This window comes from Salvelinus alpinus, chromosome 19 (assembly GCF_045679555.1).
Source record: "Salvelinus alpinus chromosome 19, SLU_Salpinus.1, whole genome shotgun sequence".
Classification (NCBI taxonomy): Eukaryota; Metazoa; Chordata; class Actinopteri; order Salmoniformes; family Salmonidae; genus Salvelinus; species Salvelinus alpinus.
Genome location: NC_092104.1, coordinates 6,757,426 through 6,779,918, shown reverse-complemented (window position 1 = coordinate 6,779,918; position 22,493 = coordinate 6,757,426). Strand labels below are relative to the sequence as shown.

General features: G+C 45.1%; 1 protein-coding gene across 1 annotated transcript in view; it reads left to right on the top strand.

Moving 5' to 3' along the window:
* fras1 (Fraser extracellular matrix complex subunit 1) overlaps window positions 1–22,493 on the top strand; it is a 229,565-nt gene that overhangs the window by 200,142 nt on the left and 6,930 nt on the right. The window contains exons 51-68 of the mRNA XM_071354262.1: window positions 1,822–1,981; window positions 2,477–2,645; window positions 2,844–3,090; window positions 4,268–4,612; window positions 5,070–5,230; window positions 6,881–7,025; window positions 7,449–7,654; window positions 7,861–8,017; window positions 11,337–11,537; window positions 11,792–11,979; window positions 12,287–12,562; window positions 14,766–14,998; window positions 18,072–18,232; window positions 18,407–18,621; window positions 19,514–19,664; window positions 20,204–20,471; window positions 20,807–20,923; window positions 21,598–21,764. Of these exons, the coding sequence (XP_071210363.1) occupies window positions 1,822–1,981; window positions 2,477–2,645; window positions 2,844–3,090; window positions 4,268–4,612; window positions 5,070–5,230; window positions 6,881–7,025; window positions 7,449–7,654; window positions 7,861–8,017; window positions 11,337–11,537; window positions 11,792–11,979; window positions 12,287–12,562; window positions 14,766–14,998; window positions 18,072–18,232; window positions 18,407–18,621; window positions 19,514–19,664; window positions 20,204–20,471; window positions 20,807–20,923; window positions 21,598–21,764 (3,567 nt within the window). The remainder of the gene's footprint in view (window positions 1–1,821; window positions 1,982–2,476; window positions 2,646–2,843; window positions 3,091–4,267; window positions 4,613–5,069; window positions 5,231–6,880; window positions 7,026–7,448; window positions 7,655–7,860; window positions 8,018–11,336; window positions 11,538–11,791; window positions 11,980–12,286; window positions 12,563–14,765; window positions 14,999–18,071; window positions 18,233–18,406; window positions 18,622–19,513; window positions 19,665–20,203; window positions 20,472–20,806; window positions 20,924–21,597; window positions 21,765–22,493) is intronic.

Genomic DNA, 22,493 nt, shown 5'->3' with positions numbered 1-22,493 from the left:
GGGTGTTTGTCTGTGTGTGTGTGTTTGTCTGTGTGTGTGTGCGACAGGGCAGTGCACAAAACATTCACTGGGCAGGAGCTCAAACTGGAAAAAGCCCCCCCCACACCCCCCCCACACTTAAAAAGAAACTAACGACTCATAATTCATATCTCGAAAGTCATAACATACCAACTGCCTCTGTAGCAACACACATTGGCCCATTTATTTCTGCGACACACAAATCGTAAGCCAGCTAGTTACGGCGACTCCTAAAGACATGATTGACATCTGGAACAGAAGGTCGGCTGTCAGCTGATCGTTGATGTTGATGGATAATGTACATCTGCTAGTTATCTACTGATTGTCATTTATCTTTAATGCTCTTAAATAATAACTTAAGATAATATTCATATTTTTCTAACTCAAGATATATGGCTGGGTGGCTAGTGGCTTGTGTGAATATTTTAGTATTTTGGAGGTCACTTAGAGTTTAGACTAACTGTGTTGCTGCTGCTGCCGACTGAGGAAGGGATGGCGTTGGGTCTGAGCGAGGGTTGTTAAAGTAGCAGCTCTTCTCTGTCTTTCTGCCTCTCTCTGCTCTGCGTGACAACATCCATGATAACACAGTGCCGGAAATTAAGAAATGTATAAAAATGCTGGAATTGAATGCTGAATTAAACAATTAGCTGTGCATAGGGAAGCTATGAGCCATGTACGTGTTGTTGAGAGTGGTATTTCTTCCCTGTTAACTAGTGATAGGTAGTAGTCTTGGAAATGCCAGACTTTAAACAACAGCAATAGGTCTGGGGAGGATGTCAGAGTCTCTTGGACATTTTTGGGGTAAAAAAAAAGAAATTCTGGGGAGGGTCCTCTTCAGATAGAAAACTCTCCCAAAAATCACGAGTTTCGGGAAGGCGGACCAAGCCTGAAAAATAGAACTATTTCCGTAGCCTGTAGGACATCTCCGAACGTCGCGATTTGAAACCAACGTTTGCAGGAAAACCCTTTGCCGTGGTTTTAGTAATAGATGATTCAAACTAGCAAAATAACCTCTGCGTTCTTTATCTCGCTAGCTAGCTAGTTAGCTACTACCTTGTGTCCGGCGGGGATGTTTACACTAGGGCAGCAAGTGGACAAGGCGGTAATATCACCGGATAAGGCAGTGACGGTCTTCCCTGTTCCAACTCTCTGTCACAGCTGGCCGTGTATGCTGGAACATTGGTACATTGTGGGAGGCAACCCATCCGTCTAGAGATACTAGATAGATAGTGATAGTGATGCTCTGCCTATCTGAAACTTCGCCATTTCCTGGCAACGTTTACCTGCCAGATTCAGAAGCTTGAAAACCCCATTAGAGAAAAAAGCTTTGAAAAAAATGTATTAAACTGAACATAATTTATATGATGTTATTTTTTTTAAATATTAAAAATATTTTTTGTGTCGAATATAATAATTTCAGTATAGTTTTAGTTTTAAAATTCTGACCACAACCACACAACTACTGACCACAACCACACAATTATTGACCACAACCACACAATTATTGACCACAACCGGTGTTAGTTTCAGTTTTAGTTTACTATAATAACCTTGACCATCACCTAAAAGGGCACTTGGTGAGTGGGAGGTCAAAGGGGAATGTGCTGGGCCCAGGTTGACTTCTATCTGTGCACGTGCCTGGTGTGCAAGCGTGTACTCACCAGAGTGACCAAACTAAACATTCCATCTGATTATTTTCTTCTTCTTCAGTGATTTCTGTCTTACAGTTTGTCCCTTTTAATGCAAGTAATGTTGTTCTAACGTAGTCCTAACATTGTGCTAACGTCGTCCCCTGCCCTCCAGCTGACATTAACCTGGGCTTGATCCGCTACGTGCTCCATGAGGAGAGCGTGACAGAGACCATGGACAACTTTAAGTTCCTGGTGAAGGACAGCAAGCCTAACGTTGTCTCTGATAACCTCTTCCATATCCAGTGGTCCCTCATCAGCTTCCAACACAGGAGGTGAGAGAAACAAGGCCAGCTATTCTTCACAGTACATCTTTTCTGTCACAAGTATGGCCCGGAGATGTTCTTGACCATGTGACTGGAATGGGGAGAAACTTCAGACTCTTCCTGAGCTAATTCAAAACTTGTGTATGTTTAATTAAGACATGCATACATCTTATAGCAGCAGGTAGCCTAGTGGTTAGAGCGTTGGACTAGTAACCGAAAGATTGCATGATCGAATCCCCGAGCTGACAAGGTACAAATCTGTCGTTCTGGCCCTGAACAAGGCAGTTCCTAGGCCGTCATTGAAAATAAGAATTTGTTCTTAATTAACTGACTTGCCTAGTTAAATAAAGATACAATTAATGGGTTTGCTGGATCTGGTTGCTGTTTTACACAATTATCTCCTCTCACTGGCCACAAAGTCCATTTCAGCTATTATACTGTAATTGTATCTCTCAAGAACTGTATGTTTATGTGACTGAGGCCGTCTGTTCCCCTCCCATACAGCTACAATGTGAGTGAGAAGGCTGGCACGGTGTCAGTCACAGTGAAGAGGACGGGCAACCTGAACCAGTATGCCATCGTGCTGTGTCGTACGGAACAGGGCACCGCCACCTCGACCTCCAGTGTGGGCTCTCGTCCCGGGCAGCAGGACTACGTGGAGTACGCTGGACAGGTACGGGCAACACTACACTGGCATCGCCACCTTGGCATTGCCAATTAAAAGTACTGGGCATTATTATACAGAGGATACAATATAAAAGCACAACCCCAAAACATGTTTTACAGGATAAATGAGACAATGAGACATTTCATGTACATCCTGTGTAGAAGAAATGGCCACAAAACGTGTCTCTTCTCTCTCTCTCTCCAGGTCCAGTTTGACGAGCGGGAGGACGCCAAGGTGTGTACCATAGTGATCCAGGATGACAAGGTGTTTGAGGGCGTGGAGAGTTTCCAGGTGGAGCTTAGCATGCCCGTCTACGCCCTCCTGGGTCAGGTGACCCACGCCAACGTCAACATCAACGACACAGAGGACGAACCCACGCTGCAGTTTGACAAGAAGATTTACCACGTCAACGAGAGTACCGGCTTCATACACGCCCCCATAGAGAGGAAAGGTATTAACCCTAAATATAACAAACTAGTATGTACATAACCTTAACTCTGCCATGTCAACCAGTACCGGCTTCATACACACTCCAATATAAAGGAAAGGCAAGGAGGATACTAACCTTAAATACAGTACCAGTCAAAAATTTGGACACACCTACTCATTCAAGGGTTTTTCTTAATTTTTTACTATTTTCTACATTTTAGAATAATAGTGAAGACATCAAAACTATGAAATAACACATATGGAGTCATGTAGTAACCAAAAAGGTTTTGAACAAATGTTTTGATTCTTCCAAGTAGCCACCTTTTGCCTTGATGACAGCTTTGCACACTATTGGCATTCTCTCAACCAGCTTCACCTGGAATGCTTTTCCAACAGTCTTGAAGGAGTTCTCACATATGCTGAGCACTTGTTGGCTGCTTTTCCTTCCCTTTGCGGTCCAACTCATCTCAAACTATCTCAATTAGGATGAGGTCGGGTGATTGTGGAGGCCAGGTCATCTGATGCAACACTCCATCACTCTCATTCTTGGTCAAATAGCCCTTACACAGCCTAGAGGTGTGTTGGGTCATTGTCCTGTTGAAAAACAAATAATAGTCCCACTAAGCGCAAACCAGATGAGATGGCGTATCTCTGCAGAATGCTGTGGTAGCCATGCTGGTTAAGTGTGCCTCGAATTCTAAATAAATCACCAGCAAAGCACCCCCACACCATCACATCTCCTCCTCCATGCTTCACGGTGGGAACCAGACATGCAGAGATCATCAAATTGACCAAGAAACTTATCCAGGAAGTCCAACATGCAGAGACCACAAATTGACCAAGAAACTTATCCAGGAAGTCCAACAATGTTATCTGGGACCCCAATGTTTAAGGATTCTAGGATCCTATCTGGGGGGGGTTCAAAAAAATTATCTTGAGCACCCCAATATCTGAAATTCAAAAAAATAAATACTTGTGTTTTAAACAATGGCACATTTTTAATTGAGGAAGTGATTGAATTGAACATTTTATTGACCCCATCAACCCTGTTCAGGAAGGCAACCTTAATCTATTCTTCTCCTCCCTCTCCCCCTCTTCCTTCCTCCCTTCCTCTGCTCCACTCCTCTTCACCTCTCTTCTCTCCTCCTCCCCTCTCCTGCCTCCTTTCACCCGCGCCTCTCCCTGTTCTCTCCCTCCAGGTGACACCAGCAGTACGGTCTCAGCTCTCTGTTACACAGTCCCTAAGTCAGCTAAGGGTAGCAGTCTACACGGCCTGGAGTCTGGGTCTGACTATAAGAGTCGAAGTATGACTGGTGACAGCAGGGTCATCTTCGGCCCCGGCGTCTCCATGTCCACCTGTGACGTCAAGCTCATTGACGACAGCGAATACGAACTCTCAGAGGAGTTTGAGCTCCACCTATCGGACGCCTCGGATAACGCCCGCATGGGTGATGTTAAAGTGGCAAAGGTGGTCATTGACGGGCCAAATGATGCTTCGACGGTATCCCTGGGCAACGCTACGTTTACGTTCAGCGAGGACGCTGGTGAGAGATTATAAGGCGTTATATAGGCTCACAACAAGTTATAAAGGCTTATAAGCCGTTATTAAGCAGTCTACCTGCAGTAAAGTGTTACTGTGGAAGTTATATCTGTGGTGACTTTACAATCTACGACCTCAAATGTTGGGTTACGCTAGAGCGGGGATGGGCAACTCCAGTCCTTGGGGACTGGAGGGGTGTCACACTTTTGCCCATCCCTAGCAAACACGGCTGATTCAGGTGTGTTAGCTGGGGCAAAAGTGTGACACCAATCAGGCCCCCGAGGACTGGAGTTGTCCATCCCTGTGCCAGAGTAAAAGGGCTTTATTAAGTTCATAAGGTATTTCTAAGTTATATTCTTCAAGAATAGATGTATTTCACTGCATGCATTAACCACTGGAGAACAGGAAGTATCCCTAACCTCTGACCTCTGACCCCGTAACGTCTGACCCTTGACTTCCAGGCACCATAGAGATTCCGGTGTTGCGGCAGGGGAGTGACCTGTCGTCAGTGACCTCTGTGTGGTGTGCCACGCGCCCCTCGGATCCCCCCTCCGCCACCCCCGGGGTCGACTACATCCCCTCTTCCAGGAAGGTGGAGTTCAAAGCTGGCAAGACTATGGAGGTACATTTTTGTATTTACCTTACTTTTAACAGGAAGTCCCAATGAGATCAAGGTCTCTTTAACAGGAAGTCCCAATGAGATCAAGGTCTCTTTAACAGGAAGTCCCAATGAGACCATGGTCTCTTTAACAGGAAGTCCCATTGAGATCAAGGTCTCTTTAACAGGAAGTCCCATTGAGATCAAGGTCTCTTTAACAGGAAGTCCCAATGAGATCAAGGTCTCTTTAACAGGAAGTCCCATTGAGACCAAGGTCTCTTTAACAGGAAGTCCCATTGAGACCAAGGTCTCTTTAACAGGAAGTCCCATTGAGACCAAGGTCTCTTTAACAGGAAGTCCCATTGAGACCAAGGTCTCTTTAACAGGAAGTCCCATTGAGACCAAGGTCTCTTTAACAGGAAGTCCCATTGAGACCAAGGTCTCTTTAACAGGAAGTCCCATTGAGACCAAGGTCTCTTTAACAGGAAGTCCCATTGAGATCAAGGTCTCTTTAACAAGAAGGCCCAATGAGACCAAGGTCTCTTTAACAGGAAATCCCAATGAGACCAAGGTCTCTTTAACAGGAAGTCCCATTGAGACCAAGGTCTCTTTAACGGTAAGTCCCATTGAGACCAAGGTCTCTTTAACGGGAAGTCCCATTGAGACCAAGGTCTCTTTAACAGGAAGCCCTGCATGTAAACAATTTACAAAATACAAAATAATACAAATATACTAAATTACGAACACTGAAGAGAAACAAATACATTCCTTATCAACATTTGAAGACCGGGTATGCTAACTCTTACGTCTAAAGGATATTAAAAATGTTAGGTACGGTGGGAATTGACTTACGACACCTCAAAGAGGGACAGCCTACTTTCTGGTAACGAATGCAGTGATGTGTAGTGAACCTGTCACCTGTAATTAAACTACGTTGCTATGGTAATAGACCGCAGAGTCTATCATTGACTCTAGTAGCAGTCCCCTGTGTAATATTTACCAGTTTAATGATACATTTTATGAAATGTCAGATTAGCATTTTCAAGAGCAGGTATAATTCAAAGCATTTGATCTTCATAGATGTGTTGACATTAGATACAATGACAATGTCATTGATATAATACATTTCCTAAAATATTTTCGTCTTGTGTTGCTTTTTGTATTGAGTGTAGGAATTTAGTGTCATGGTCCGTCTCTTTCCCTCTCTCTCTCTTCTCTCTCTTATCTCTCTCTCTCTCTTTCTCTCTCTCTTATCTCTCTTCTCTCTCTCTCTCTTCTCTATCTTCTCTCTCTTCTCTCATCTCTCTCTCTCTCTCTTTCTCTCTCTCTTATCTCTCTTCTCTCTCTCTCTCTTCTCTATCTTCTCTCTCTTCTCTCATCTCTCTCTCTCTCTCTCTTTCTCTCTCTCTTATCTCTCTCCTCTTCTCTCTCTTCTCTCTCCTCTCTCTCTCTCTCTCTCTCTCCTCTCTCCTCTCTCTCTCCTCTTCTCCCATCTCTCACTCTCTCTCTCTCTCCTCTCTCTTCTCTCTCTCCTCTCTCTCTCTCTCTCTCTCTCTCTCTCTCCTCTTCTCCCATCTCTCTCTCTCTCTCTCTCTCCTCTCTCTTCTCTCTCCTCTCTCTCTTATCTCTCTTCTCTCCTCTCTCTCCTCTCTCTCTTATCTCTCTCTCTCCCAGACGTGCAGTCTGACCATCATGGATGACATTCAGAACCCAGCCATTGAGGGGGCGGAGTCTTTTGTAGTGTTCCTCTCCTCCCCTCAGGGGGCGGTGCTCCTCGAACCCTTCGAAGCCTCTGTGGTCATCACTGATACCTTGGATCGTACGTGTACCAATACCTAAACACACACACACACACACACACACACACACACACACACACACACACACACACACACACACACACACACACACACACACACACACACACACACACACACACACACACACACACACACACACACACACACACACACACACACACACACACACACACACACACACACACACACACACACACACACACACACACACACACACCTGTCTTCTAGGGCAGGGTTTCCAAACTCTAAATAATCAAGCTTGATGATGAGTTGGTTGATTGAGTCAGCTGTGTAGTGCTGGGAGGGGGGGTCAGGACTGAGTTTTGGAAAACAGAGAACTCCATCTGAAATTGTAGTTTCATCGTACACTACTTCCTCAATCATAATCCCTACTAATTTACCCCACAATGCCATCCTCTCAGTACCCAGCATGCAGTTTGAGAAGACGGCGTACAAGGTGAAGGAGAAGGAGGGAGTGCTGAACGTCTCCATCGTTCGAACGGGAGACCTGACGGTCGAATCCTCTGTCCGCTGCTTCACGCGCACCATGTCTGCCATGGTCATGGACGACTTCGAGGAGAGGAGGAACACAGACGACTCACGTATCGCCTTCCTCAAGGGAGAGAAGGTAGGTTCTTTGTCAAGCCCACAGAGATTCTTCACAGCAGTTATAATAGTTGGTACATATAGCACTCTGCCCAATGGGATTAAAACACAACCTTCTGTATAAAGCACTCCTAGACCAATAAAGTTGGCTTTGATGTTATGATGATGATGATGTTATGATGATGATGTTGATGTTGTTTGACGATAATGATGATGATGATGGTCCAGGTAAAAAACTGCACGGTGCACATCAATGACGACTCTGTGTTCGAGCCAGAGGAGGAGTTCCAGGTGCATCTTGGGACGCCGCTGGGGGACCACTGGAGCGGGGCCATGGTGGGAGTTAGTGACATCGTCACGGTAACCATCACTAACGACGAGGACGGTAAGCAACACACAGGTGTCACTGATCTCTGTGCTTTTATTTTTTATGAACGAGTTGTACGCAGTCACTAGTGAAAGTCAACACACCCATTACAGTCTTCACATTTTGCTGCTTTAAAATTACATCTAAAAAAGCATTCAACTCGACCCCCACCCCAAAGATCTACACAACCTACTACGCATTTTCAAGGTGGAAGAAATATATAGAAGATGTCTTGATTGTATCTGTCTTTACCCCCCAGAGTTAATACTTGGTGGAAGCACCTTTGGCAGCCATTATGGAGCGGCAGGTAGAGTGGTTAGAGGAGGCTAGTGGTTAGAGGAGGCAGATAGAGGAGGCAGGTAGCCTAGTGGTTAGAGGAGGCAGGTAGCCTAGTGGTTAGAGAGGCAGGTAGCCTAGTGGTTAGAGGAGGCAGGTAGTCTAGTGGTTAGAGGAGGCAGGTAGTCTAGTGGTTAGAGAGGCAGGTAGCCTAGTGGTTAGAGGAGGCAGGTAGTCTAGTGGTTAGAGGAGGCAGGTAGTCTAGTGGTTAGAGGAGGCAGATAGAGGAGGCAGGTAGCCTAGTGGTTAGAGGAGGCAGGTAGCCTAGTGGTTAGAGAGGCAGGTAGCCTAGTGGTTAGAGGAGGCAGGTAGTCTAGTGGTTAGAGGAGGCAGGTAGCCTAGTGGTTAGAGGAGGCAGGTAGTCTAGTGGTAAGAGGAGGCAGGTAGTCTAGTGGTTAGAGGAGGCAGGTAGTCTAGTGGTTAGAGGAGGCAGGTAGCCTAGTGGTTAGAGGAGGCAGGTAGTCTAGTGGTTAGAGGAGGCAGGTAGTCTAGTGGTTAGAGGAGGCAGGTAGCCTGGTGGTTAGAGGAGGCAGGTAGTCTAGTGGTTAGAGGAGGCAGGTAGTCTAGTGGTTAGAGGAGGCAGGTAGTCTAGTGGTTAGAGGAGGCAGGTAGCCTAGTGGTTAGAGGAGGCAGGTAGCCTAGTGGTTAGAGGAGGCAGGTAGTCTAGTGGTTAGAGGAGGCAGGTCGTTTAGTGGTTAGAGGAGGCAGGTAGCCTAGTGGTTAGAGGAGGCAGGTAGCCTAGTGGTTAGAGGAGGCAGGTAGCCTAGTGGTTAGAGGAGGCAGGTAGCCTGGTGGTTAGAGGAGGCAGGTAGTCTAGTGGTTAGAGAGGCAGGTAGTCTAGTGGTTAGAGGAGGCAGGTAGTCTAGTGGTTAGAGGAGGCAGGTAGTCTAGTGGTTAGAGAGGCAGGTAGCCTAGTGGTTAGAGGAGGCAGGTAGTCTAGTGGTTAGAGGAGGCAGGTAGTCTAGTGGTTAGAGAGGCAGGTAGACTAGTGGTTAGAGCGGCAGGTAGTCTAGTGGTTAGAGGAGGCAGGTAGCCTAGTGGTTAGAGGAGGCAGGTAGCCTAGTGGTTAGAGGAGGCAGGTAGTCTAGTGGTTAGAGGAGGCAGGTAGTCTAGTGGTTAGAGGAGGCAGGTAGTCTAGTGGTTAGAGGAGGCAGGTAGTCTAGTGGTTAGAGGAGGCAGGTAGCCTGGTGGTTAGAGGAGGCAGGTAGCCTAGTGGTTAGAGGAGGCAGGTAGCCTAGTGGTTAGAGGAGGCAGGTAGCCTAGTGGTTAGAGGAGGCAGGTAGCCTAGTGGTTAGAGGAGGCAGGTAGCCTGGTGGTTAGAGGAGGCAGGTAGCCTAGTGGTTAGAGGAGGCAGGTAGCCTGGTGGTTAGAGGAGGCAGGTAGTCTAGTGGTTAGAGGAGGCAGGTAGCCTAGTGGTTAGAGGAGGCAGGTAGTCTAGTGGTTAGAGGAGGCAGGTAGTCTAGTGGTTAGAGGAGGCAGGTAGTCTAGTGGTTAGAGGAGGCAGGTAGCCTAGTGGTTAGAGGAGGCAGGTAGCCTAGTGGTTAGAGGAGGCAGGTAGCCTAGTGGTTAGAGGAGGCAGGTAGCCTAGTGGTTAGAGGAGGCAGGTAGTCTAGTGGTTAGAGGAGGCAGGTAGCCTAGTGGTTAGAGGAGGCAGGTAGCCTGGTGGTTAGAGGAGGCAGGTAGCCTAGTGGTTAGAGGAGGCAGGTAGCCTAGTGGTTAGAGGAGGCAGGTAGCCTAGTGGTTAGAGGAGGCAGGTAGCCTAGTGGTTAGAGGAGGCAGGTAGCCTAGTGGTTAGAGGAGACAGGTAGCCTAGTGGTTAGAGGAGGCAGGTAGCCTAGTGGTTAGAGGAGGCAGGTAGGCTAGTGGTTAGAGGAGGCAGGTAGCCTAGTGGTTAGAGGAGACAGGTAGCCTAGTGGTTAGAGGAGGCAGGTAGCCTAGTGGTTAGAGGAGGCAGGTAGCCTGGTGGTTAGAGGAGGCAGGTAGCCTGGTGGTTAGAGGAGGCAGGTAGCCTGGTGGTTAGAGGAGGCAGGTAGCCTGGTGGTTAGAGGAGGCAGGTAGCCTGGTGGTTAGAGGAGGCAGGTAGCCTGGTGGTTAGAAGAGGCAGGTAGCCTGGTGGTTAGAGGAGGCAGGTAGCCTGGTGGTTAGAGGAGGCAGGTAGCCTGGTGGTTAGAGGAGGCAGGTAGCCTGGTGGTTAGAGGAGGCAGGTAGCCTGGTGGTTAGAGGAGGCAGGTAGCCTGGTGGTTAGAGGAGGCAGGTAGCCTAGTGGTTAGAGGAGGTAGGTAGCCTAGTGGTTAGAGGAGGCAGGTAGCCTAGTGGTTAGAGGAGGCAGGTAGCCTAGTGGTTAGAGGAGGCAGGTAGCCTAGTGGTTAGAGGAGGCAGGTAGCCTAGTGGTTAGAGCTTTGGGCCAGTAACTGAAAGGTTGCTGGATCGAATCCCCGAGCTGACAAGGTAAAAAAAACTGTCGTTCTTCCCCTGAACAAGACAGTTAACCCCACTGTTCCCCGGTAGGCTGTCATTGTAAATAAGAATTTGTTCTTAACTGACTTGCCTAGTTTAATAAAGGTTACATTTTTATGTTTTATTTATTACAGCTGTGAATCATTTTGAATAAGGTTCTAACAACTCTTAACGCAACATATGTCCATTGTTTTCGTCAAAATTGTATTAATTAGGAACATTGACGATAAAAAAAAAATTTATTCGAAAAATATGGAGTAGGTTGTGTAGATCGGTAGGGAAAAAAGAGGAAATTGAATCCCTTTTTAGATGTAATTTTAAGGTAGCAACATGTGAAGACTGTGTAAGGGGTGTGTAGACCTTCACTAGCGATCAGTAAAGTTACAAACTCTGAGTTGATAGTTTGAGAACACTGTTCTACATTACAAACAGAAACACAGGGCAACACTTTTACATAGACAAAAAAAACTCAGTCAATGTAAAAAAAAAAATGCATTGCATGTTCAATTTCACATTTTAATTGTACCTTTTTGTCCTTCCCCAGCACCCACCATAGAGTTCGAGCAGACGTCCTACCAGGTGCGGGAGCCCCCCGGGCCAGACGGCATCGAGGTGCTTAACATCAAGGTGGTCAGGACAGGAGACCAGGACCGCACCTCCAAGGTCCGCTGCAGCACCCGGGACGGATCAGCCCAGTCCGGAGTGGACTATAACCCCAAGAGCAGAGTCCTCAAATTCACCCCTGGTCAGTAAGACTTATTGAGAAGGAACACTATGGGTAGTATAGTAAGTATATCTGGCTACAAGAACCTCATAGCCAATCACATTCCCTTTAGTGATTGCTCAGACTGCGTCCTATATATTTGTATTCACCCGTTTCAGAGGGATTTTGACAGGAAATGTAATACATTTTTACATTATTGAAGGTATTTTACATCACATGTCGACGATGCAGCATAAGGAAATATTGACTTTACTTTTTTTGGTCTTTCCATGAAGGCATGGACCACATCCTGTTCAAAGTGGAGATTCTGTCCAATGAGGACAGGGAGTGGCACGAGTCCTTCTCATTGGTCCTCGGTCCTGACGACCCGGTGGAGGCAGTGCTTGGAGAGATCACCACGGCAACAGTCACCATCCTGGACCAGGAAGCAGCAGGGAGTCTCATTCTCCCGGCCACGCCCATCGTAAGGAGCATTACTTAATTCAATCTGAATTATTATGTAATTTTTATACAATTATTATTTTCAGAACTTGACAGAAAAAGAGCCAAGACAAAAAAACATCAACTTTAAACTTTCCCTCAAAGATTGTAGACACAGAGACTTACAGTATCTTCTCTGGCCTAAAGCCTACCTTTAATGTATGATTGATGATGTGACATATTTCACGTTAAACCCTTTCTTCTGTTATCAGTCTTGAATTGAAAAAAAATAGGAATTGACCCCAATCAATTAGACTCACTCCAACACCCACCCTCCCTCCCTCTCCCAGGTGGTATCTCTGTCAGACTATGACAACGTGGCTGAGGTGTCTAAGGAGGGCAGTAAGAAGCAGCCGTCGCCTGGCTACCCCTTGGTGTGTGTGACACCCTGTGACCCCCACTACTCCAAATACTCTGTGATGAGGGAGCGCTGCGACGAGGCAGGCATCAACCAGACCTCTGTTCACTTCTCCTGGGAGGTGGCTGCCCCTACAGACACCAACGGGGCCAGGTCACCCTTCGAGACCGTCACTGATACCACACCCTATACTGGTGTTAACCATATGGTGAGTAGTTGAGTAGTAGTCGTAGTAGTAGCAGTATAGTAGTAGTAGCAGTAGCAGCAGTAGCAGTATAGTAGTAGTAGTATCAGTAGTAGCAATATAGTAGTAGTATCAGTAGTAGCAGTATAGTAGTAGTAGTAGTAGTAGTAGTATTAGCAGTAGTAGTAGTAGTAGTAGTAGTAGTAGTAGTAGTAGTAGTAGTAGTAGTAGCAGTGGCAGTAGTAGTATTAGTATAGTAGTAGTATAGTAGTAGCAGTAGCAGTGGTAGTAGTGGTAGTAGTAGTACTAGTATAGTAGTAGTAGTAGCAGTATCAGTAGTCGTATAGTAGTAGCAGTAGCAGTAGTAGTAGTAGTAGTAGTATAGTAGTAGTAGTAGTATAGTAGTAGTAGTATTATAGTAGTAGCAGTAGTAGTAGCAGTAGCAGTAGAAGTATCGTAGTAGTAGTAGTAGTAGTAGTAGTAGTAGTAGTAGTAGTAGTATAGTAGCAGTAGTAGTAGTAGCTGTATAGTAGTAGTAGTAGTAGTAGTAGTAGTAGTAGTAGTACTAGTAGTAGTAGCAGCAGCACTATAGTAGTAGTAGTAGTAGTAGTAGTAGTAGTAGTAGTATTAGCAGTAGTAGTAGTAGTAGTAGTAGTAGTAGTAGTAGTAGTAGTAGTAGTAGTAGTAGTAGTAGTAGTAGTAGTAGTAGCAGTGGCAGTAGTAGTATTAGTATAGTAGTAGTATAGTAGTAGCAGTAGCAGTGGTAGTAGTGGTAGTAGTAGTACTAGTATAGTAGTATAGTAGTAGTAGTATCAGTATCAGTAGTAATATAGTAGTAGCAGTAGCAGTAGTAGTAGTAGTAGTAGTAGTATAGTAGTAGTAGTAGTATAGTAGTAGTAGTATTATAGTAGTAGCAGTAGCAGTAGTAGTAGCAGTAGCAGTAGAAGTATAGTAGTAGTAGCAGTAGTAGTAGTAGTAGTAGTAGTAGTAGTATAGTAGCAGTAGTAGTAGCTGTATAGTAGTAGTAGTAGTAGTAGTAGTACTAGTAGTAGTAGCAGCAGCACTATAGTAGTAGTAGTAGTAGTAGTAGTAGTAGTAGTAGTAGTGATATTAGCAGTGCTAGAAGTGATAGTAGTAGTAGTGATATTAGCAGTGGTAGTAGTAGTGATATTTGCAGTGGTAGTAGTGATAGTAGTGGTAGTGATAGTGATAGTAGTAGTAGTGATAGTAGCAGTAGTAGTGATAGTGATAGTAGCAGTAGTAGTAGTAGTGATAGTGATAGTTGTAGTAGTGATATTGGTAGTAGCGATTAGTGATAGTAGTGGTGATAGTAGTAGTAGTAGTAGTAGTAGTGATAGTAGTAGTTATAGTAGCAGTAGTAGTAGTAGTAGAAGCAGTAGTAGTAGTGATAGTAGTAGTAGTAGTTATAGTAGCAGTAGTAGTAGTAGTAGAAGCAGTAGTAGTAGTGATAGTAGTAGTAGTAGCAGCAGCAATAGATGACTGGAGTCTTTGACATTTTTGGGGGCCTTCCTCTGACACTGCATAGTATATAGGTCCTGGATGGCAGGAAGCTTGGCCCCAGTGATGTACTGGGCCATACGCACTACCCTATGTAGCGCCTTACGGTCGGATCCCGAGCAGTTGCTATACCAGGCGGTCATGCAACCGGTCAGGATGCTCTCGATGGTGCAGCTGTTGAACTTTTTGAGGATCTGGGAGCCCATGCCAAATCTTTTCAGTCTCCTGAGAGTCTAGGTGTGTTTGGACCATGTTTGTTGGTGATGTGGACACCAAGGTACTTGAAACTCTCGACCTGCTCCACTACAGCCCCGTTGATGTGAATGGGGGCGTGTTCGGCCCTTCCTTTTCCTGTGTTCCAGGATCAGCTCCTTTGTCTTCCTCACGTTGAGGAAGAGGTTGTTGTCCTGGCACTACACTGCCAGGTCTCTGATCTCCTACCTATAGTCTGTCTCATCGTTATCGGTGATCAGGCCTACCACTGTTGTGTCGTCAGCAAACTTAATGATGGTGTTGGGGTCGTGCTTGGCCACACAGTCGTGGATGAACAGGGAGTACAGGAAGGGACTAAGCACGCACCCCTGATTGGCCCCCGTATTGAGGATCAGCGTGGCAGATTTGTTGTTACCTACCCTTACCACCTGGGGACAGGTTGATTGACTGACTGATTGATTGACTGACTGATTGATGGACTATATTTGCTCCACAGGTCCTGGACAGTATCTATTTCTCTCGGAGGTTCCATGTTCGCTGTGTGGCCCAGGCCCGGGACAAGTCCGGCCATCTTGGAACACCCCTGAGGAGTAACATAGCAACCATCGGCACCGAGGGTTCCATATGCCACACCCCTGTTACCACAGGAACAGCCCGAGGGTTCCAGGCCCAGTCGTTCATCGCCAGTCTGAAGTATCTGGATGTGAAACACAAGGAGCACCCCAACCGGTGAGCAGGGAGTCATTCACACACACACAAACACAATGAGCAGGTGTGCAAACACACAAACAGTCATGCAGCCAAACATACTATAACAAAAGAAGCTACCCAACCGGTGAGCTCATCAAACATAAACATGTCTGCATATGGTCTATAATAGTACTATAACACCTCCATATGGTATATAATAGTTCTAGAACACCTCCATATGGTATATAATAGTTCTAGAACACCTCCATATGGTATATAATAGTTCTAGAACACCTCCATATGGTATATAATAGTTCTAGAACACCTCCATATGGTATATAATAGTTCTAGAACACCTCCATATGGTATATAATAGTTCTAGAACACCTCCATACGGTCTATAAAAGTTCTAGAACATCTCCATATGGTATATAATAGTTCTAGAACACCTCCATATGGTATATAATAGTTCTAGAACACCTCCATATGGTATATAATAGTTCTAGAACACCTCCATATGGTATATAATAGTTCTAGAACACCTCCATATGGCATATAATAGTTCTAGAACACCTCCATATGGTATATAATAGTTCTAGAACACCTCCATATGGTATATAATAGTTCTAGAACACCTCCATATGGTATATAATAGTACTATAACACCTCCATATGGTATATAATAGTTCTAGAACACCTCCATATGGTTTATAATAGTACTAGAACACCTCCATACGGTATATAATAGTTCTAGAACATCTCCATACGGTCTATAAAAGTTCTAGAACACCTCCATACGGTATATAATAATTCTAGAACACCTCAATATGGTATATAATAGTTCTAGAACAACTCCATACGGTATATAATAGTTCTAGAACACCTCAATATGGTATATAATAGTTCTAGAACACCTCCATACGGTCTATAATAGTACTATAACACCTCCATACGGTATATAATAGTTCTAGAACACCTCCATACGGTCTATAATAGTTCTACAACACCTCCATATGGTATATAATAGTTCTAGAACACCTCCATATGGTATATAATAGTACTATAACACATCCATATGGTATATAATAGGTCTAGAACATCTCCATACGGTATATAATAGTTCTAGAACACCTCAATATGGTATATAATAGTTCTAGAACACCTCCATACGGTCTATAATAGTACTATAACACCTCCATACGGTATATAATAGTTCTAGAACACCTCCATACGGTCTATAATAGTTCTACAACACCTCCATATCGTATATAATAGTTCTAGAACACCTCCTTATGGTATATAATAGTACTATAACACATCCATATGGTATATAATAGGTCTAGAACATCTCCATACGGTCTATAAAAGTTCTAGAACACCTCCATACGGTATATAATAATTCTAGAACACCTCCATACGGTATATAATAGTACTATAACACCTCCATACGGTATATAATAGTTCTAGAACACCTCCATACGGTCTATAATAGTTCTAGAACACCTCCATATGGTATATAATAGTTCTAGAACAACTCCATATGGTATATAATAGTACTATAACACATCCATATGGTATATAATAGGTCTAGAACATCTCCATACGGTCTATAAAAGTTCTAGAACACCTCCATACGGTCTATAATAATTCTAGAACACCTCCATACGGTATATAATAGTTCTAGAACACCTCCATACGGTATATAATAGTTCTAGAACACCTCCATACGGTATATAATAGTTCTAGAACACCTCAATATGGTATATAATAGTTCTAGAACACCTCCATACGGTATATAATAGTTCTAGAACACCTCCATATGATATATAATAGTTCTAGAACACCTCCATATGGTATATAATAGTTCTAGAACACCTCCATACGGTATATAATAGTTCTAGAACCTCTCCATACGGTCTATAATAGTTCTAGAACTCCTCCATATGGTATATACTAGTTCTAGAACACCTCCATATGGTCTATAATAGTTCTAGAACACCTCCATATGGTATATAATAGTTCTAGAACACCTCCATACGGTATATAATAGTTCTAGAACACCTCCATACGGTCTATAATAGTTCTAGATCACCTCCATGTGGTATATAATAGTTCTAGAACACCTCCATATGGTATATAATAGTTCTAGAACACCTCCATCGGTATATAATAGTTCTAGAACACCTCCATACAGTCTATAATTGTTCTAAATCACCTCCATATGGTATATAATAGTTCTAGAACACCTCCATACGGTCTATAATAGTAGAGCACCTTCATATGGTATATAATAGTTCTATAACACCTTCATATGGTATATAATAGTTCTAGAACACCTCCATACGGTCTATAATAGTTCTAGAACACCTCCATACGGTCTATAATAGTTCTATAACACCTCCATATGGTATATAATAGTTCTAGAACACCTCCATACGGTATATAATAGTTCTAGAACACCTCCATACGGTCTATAATAGTTCTAGATCACCTCCATGTGGTATATAATAGTTCTAGAACACCTCCATATGGTACAAAATAGTTCTAGAACACCTCCATATGGTATATAATAGTTCTAGAACACCTCCATATGGTACATAATAGTTCTAGAACATCTCCATATGGTACATAATAGTTCTAGAACACCTCCATATGGTACATAATAGTTCTAGAACACCTCCATACGGTACATAATAGTTCTAGAACACCTCCATATGGTTTATAATAGTTCTAGAACACCTCCATATGGTACATAATAGTTCTAGAACACCTCCATATGGTACATAATAGTTCTAGAACAACTCCGTACGGTACATAATAGTTCTAGAACACCTCCATATGGTTTATAATAGTTCTAGAACACCTCCATATGGTACATAATAGTTCTAGAACACCTCCATATGGTACATAATAGTTCTAGAACACCTCCATATGGTACATAATAGTTCTAGAACACCTCCATATGGTACATAATAGTTATAGAACACCTCCATATGGTACATAATAGTTCTAGAACACCTCCATATGGTACATAATAGTTATAGAACACCTCCATATGGTATATAATAGTTCTATAACACTAACCTTTTGTTGTCCTCTTTTTCTTCTGCAGTATCCACATCTCTGTGCAGATCCCCCACCAGGATGGTATGCTGCCCCTAGTGTCCAGCATGCCCCTCCACAACCTGCACTTCCTGCTGTCAGAGTCCATCTACAGACAACAGCACATCTGTTCAAACCTGGTCACTCTCAAAGACCTGCAGGGGGTCTCTGGTGAGCGTACACACACACACACACACACACACACACACACACACACACACACACACACACACACACACACACACACACACACACACACACACACACACACACACACACACAGTGATGTGCACCAAATAATATAAATCCTCCCTTTAACAAAAGTGTGTTTGATGTGTGTTTCAGAGACGGGTTTCCTGGATGATGTCCAGTATGACAGTATCTCTCTGGGTCCGGGTTATGACAGACCCTACCAGTTCAACCCCAGTGTCCGAGAGCCTAAGAGCATCCAGCTCTACAAACACCTCAACCTGAAGAGCTGTATCTGGACCTTTGATGCCTACTACGACATGACGGAACTCATAGACGTCTGTGGAGGCTCCGTCACTGCCGACTTCCAGGTACGCTACAATACGTCCTGCAGTGGGTTAGGGGGTCACATAGAGGGCTTGGGGTCACATAGAGGGCTTGGGGTCACATAGAGGGCTAGGGGTCACATAGAGGGCTAGGGGTCACATAGAGGGCTAGGGGTCACATAGAGGGCTTAGGGTCACATAGAGGGCTTGGGGTCACATAGAGGGCTAGGGGTCACATAGAGGGTTAGGGGTCACATGGAGGGTTAGGGGTCACATAGAGGGTTAGGGGTCACATAGTGGGTTAGGGGTCACATGGAGGGTTAGGGGTCATGTAAAGGGATAGGGGTCACATAGTGGGTTAGGGGTCACATGGAGGGTTAGGGGTCACATGGAGGGTTAGGGGTCATGTAAAGGGATAGGGGTCACACTGTACTCTAGTGTTCATCATGCTCTGAATTCACTCCTGTTTCCTTTCATTTTTGGAGGCTTTCCATTTCTGGCACATTACTAGTGGACATAATATTATCACAGAAAACCCTTTACACACTATAAGACATTATGATTGGAGTCCACAGTACTATTGTGTCCACGTTGGCTGGTCAGGTTGATTTGCATTGCCTTTGGTTTCCCAGTCACGTGAGCACACAGGCAGTAGAAGCCTTGAATGCTCAGATAGAGTTTACATGAGACTCATCCCAACCACAGTATGCAAAACATTTTAGGACTAACTGCAGCTGTTGCTACTGTATGTCACCTTATATCATGTCATGTTTAGTAGCATTACGTCATGTCATGTAATGTAATATGGTGTCATCTTATGTCATGTCTTGTGTATGTCCCCCCCCCCCCCCCCCACAGGTGCGTCAATCAGTTGTTCCTGGTTGAGTAGTGTTATTTCCTGTCACTTTATCTCATGTCATGCGCTATGTCCCCCCAGGTGCGTGACTCGGCCCAGTCGTTCCTGACGGTGCAGGTTCCTCTCTACGTGTCGTATATCTACGTAACAGCTCCCAGGGGCTGGGCCTCTCTGGAACACCACACTGAAATGGAGTTCTCTTTCTTCTACGACACCGTGCTCTGGAGGACAGGTGTGTGTGTGTGGGGGGGGGGGGGGGGCTGTGTGTGTGGGTGGAGGGGGGGCTGTGTGTGTGGGGGGAGGGCTGTGTGTGAGGGGGGGGAAGGGCTGTGTGTGGGGGGGAGGGCTGTGTGTGTGGGGGGGCTGTGTGTGTGTGAGGGGGGGGGGGGGGCTGTGTGAGGGGGGGCTGTGTGTTGGGGGGAGGGGGAGCTGTGCGTGTGTGGGGGGGGGGGGGGGGCTGTGTGTGTTAAAGGTAATATTATACATCCGGTATGTTTCTGTGTAACTCTGTTTAACTGGTATGTTTCTGTGTAACTCTGTTTAACTGGTATGTTTCTGTGTAACTCTGTTTAACTGGTATGTTTTTCTGTAACTCTGTTTAACTGGTATGTTCCTGTGTAACTCTGCTTAACTGGTATGTTTCTGTGTAACTCTGTTTAACTGGTATGTTTCTGTGTAACTCTGTTTAACTGGTATGTTCCTGTGTAACTCTGTTTAACTGGTATGTTCCTGTGGAACTCCATTTAACTGGTAAGTTCCTGTGTCCACTAGGCATCCAGACAGACAGCGTCCTGTCAGCCAGACTCCAGATCATCAGGATCTACATAAGAGAAGATGGCCGTCTGGTCATCGAGTTCAAAACACACGCCAAGTTCAGGGGCCAGTTTGTCCCCGAGCACCACACCCTGCCTGGGCACAAGTCCCACCTGATGGCCCCGGACCACCTGGGGGGGATAGAGTTTGACATGCAGCTCATATGGAGCGCCCAGTCCTTTGATTCTCCCTACCAGCTCTGGAAGGCCACCTCCTCTTACAGCAGGTCAGTAAACAGACATACTGTTATATACAGTTATAGATATATATTAATAGATATACCCAGTCCTTTGACTCTCCCTACCTGCTCTGAGGGCCACTTCCTCTTACAGCAGGTCAGTAAGGGTTACTCGGTGGGTAAGCTTTTGTTCCAGCCTGTGTCTTCTGCATGCCACAAAACAGTGTTAGTCTGCTGAGCTAAGTTAAAGCCTAGGCATTAGCCTGGGGACCTAGTGTAAGTCGTCACGTCTCAGGGCAAGGTTAAAACATCATGTAAATGTGATTCAAAAGCGTCCCTGTTAGAGGAGCTTTACCATAATATATGCACTTGTTGTGTTCCAGGAAAGACTACTCTGGAGAGTACACAGTGTTTCTGATCCCCTGTACCGTGCAGCCAACCCAACCATGGACCGACCCTGGAGACAAGCCTTTGTCCTGCACAGCCCACGCCCCAGAGAAGTATGTCCCTCTACAGCCACCATACATTACTTAGTGAGGGCCCCAGAGAAATATGTACCTCTACAGCCACCATACACTACTTAGTGAGGGCCCCAGATAATGATGTCCCTCCACAGCCACCATACACTACTTAGTGAGGGCCCCAGAGAAGTATGTCCCTCTACAGCCACCATACACTACTTAGTGAGGGCCCCAGAGAAATATGTCCCTCTACAGCCACCATACACTACTTAGTGAGGGCCCCAGATAATTATGTCCCTCCACAGCCACCATACACTACTTAGTGAGGGCCCCAGAGAAATATGTCCCTCTACAGCCACCATACACTACTTAGTGAGGGCCCCAGAGAAATATGTCCCTCTACAGCCACCATACACTACTTAGTGAGGGCCCCAGAGAAGTATGTCGCTCCACAGCCACCATACACTTCTTAGTGAGGGCCATACACTTTTGCCATGCTCCTATCTAGACATTGTTGCCGTGCTCCTATCCAGACACTGTTGTCATGCTCCAATCTAGACACTTGGTTGGCAAATAAAGATATGGTTGATTTGGTTAAATATATCACACGAACATATGTTGTGGTGTTCTTCAAGGCTCCATCCTAGGACCGGTTTCATATGGCCATGCTCGACATATGCGGTAAGAACCTGACATTATGTCATCTCTCCCAGGTTCCAACTACCTATAGCCTTCCAGCAGACCAACCGACCGGTGCCTGTCGTGTACAGCCTCAACACAGAGTTTCAGCTGTGCAACAATGAGAAGGTGTTCATGATGGACCCGGCCGTCGCTGACATGTCCATGTCTGAGATGGACTACAAGGGAGCCTTCTCTATGGGTACAGTAACTGTTCCACACACAAGTCACAGGGCAGACTCAACTGAAGAGAACGGGGATAGTTGAGCTATTACCTGTTATCTACATGACCAAACATCCCGACTTACACAAAGATATTGTAAAAAAATATACAGTATTTCCCTTTCCACAGTGACAGAAAATGGAAAACATGGCTGAATTTGCCCACTTGCCCATATGTCTGTGATTGCCACTGGGTCCAAAATGTGTGGCCCTTATATCCAATCATGCACAACTTGTCTCTCTGCTGCCCCTACAGGCCAGACGCTATAAATCAGGTGCTGTGTATTACAGTATTGTCTCTCTGCTGCCCCTACAGGCCAGACATTCTACAACAGGGTGCTGTGTATTACAGTATTGTCTCTCTGCTGCCCCTACAGGCCAGACATTGTACAACAGGGTGCTGTATATTACAGTATTGTCTCTCTGCTGCCCCTACAGGCCAGACATTGTATGTCAGGGTGCTGTGTATTACAGTATTATCTCTCTGCTGCCCCTACAGGCCAGACATTGTACAACAGGGTGCTGTATATTACAGTATTGTCTCTCTGCTGCCCCTACAGGCCAGACATTGTACAACAGGGTGCTGTATATTACAGTATTGTCTCTCTGCTGCCCCTACAGGCCAGACATTGTACAACAGGGTGCTGTGTATTACAGTATTATCTCTCTGCTGCCCCTACAGGCCAGACACTGTACAACAGGGTGTTGT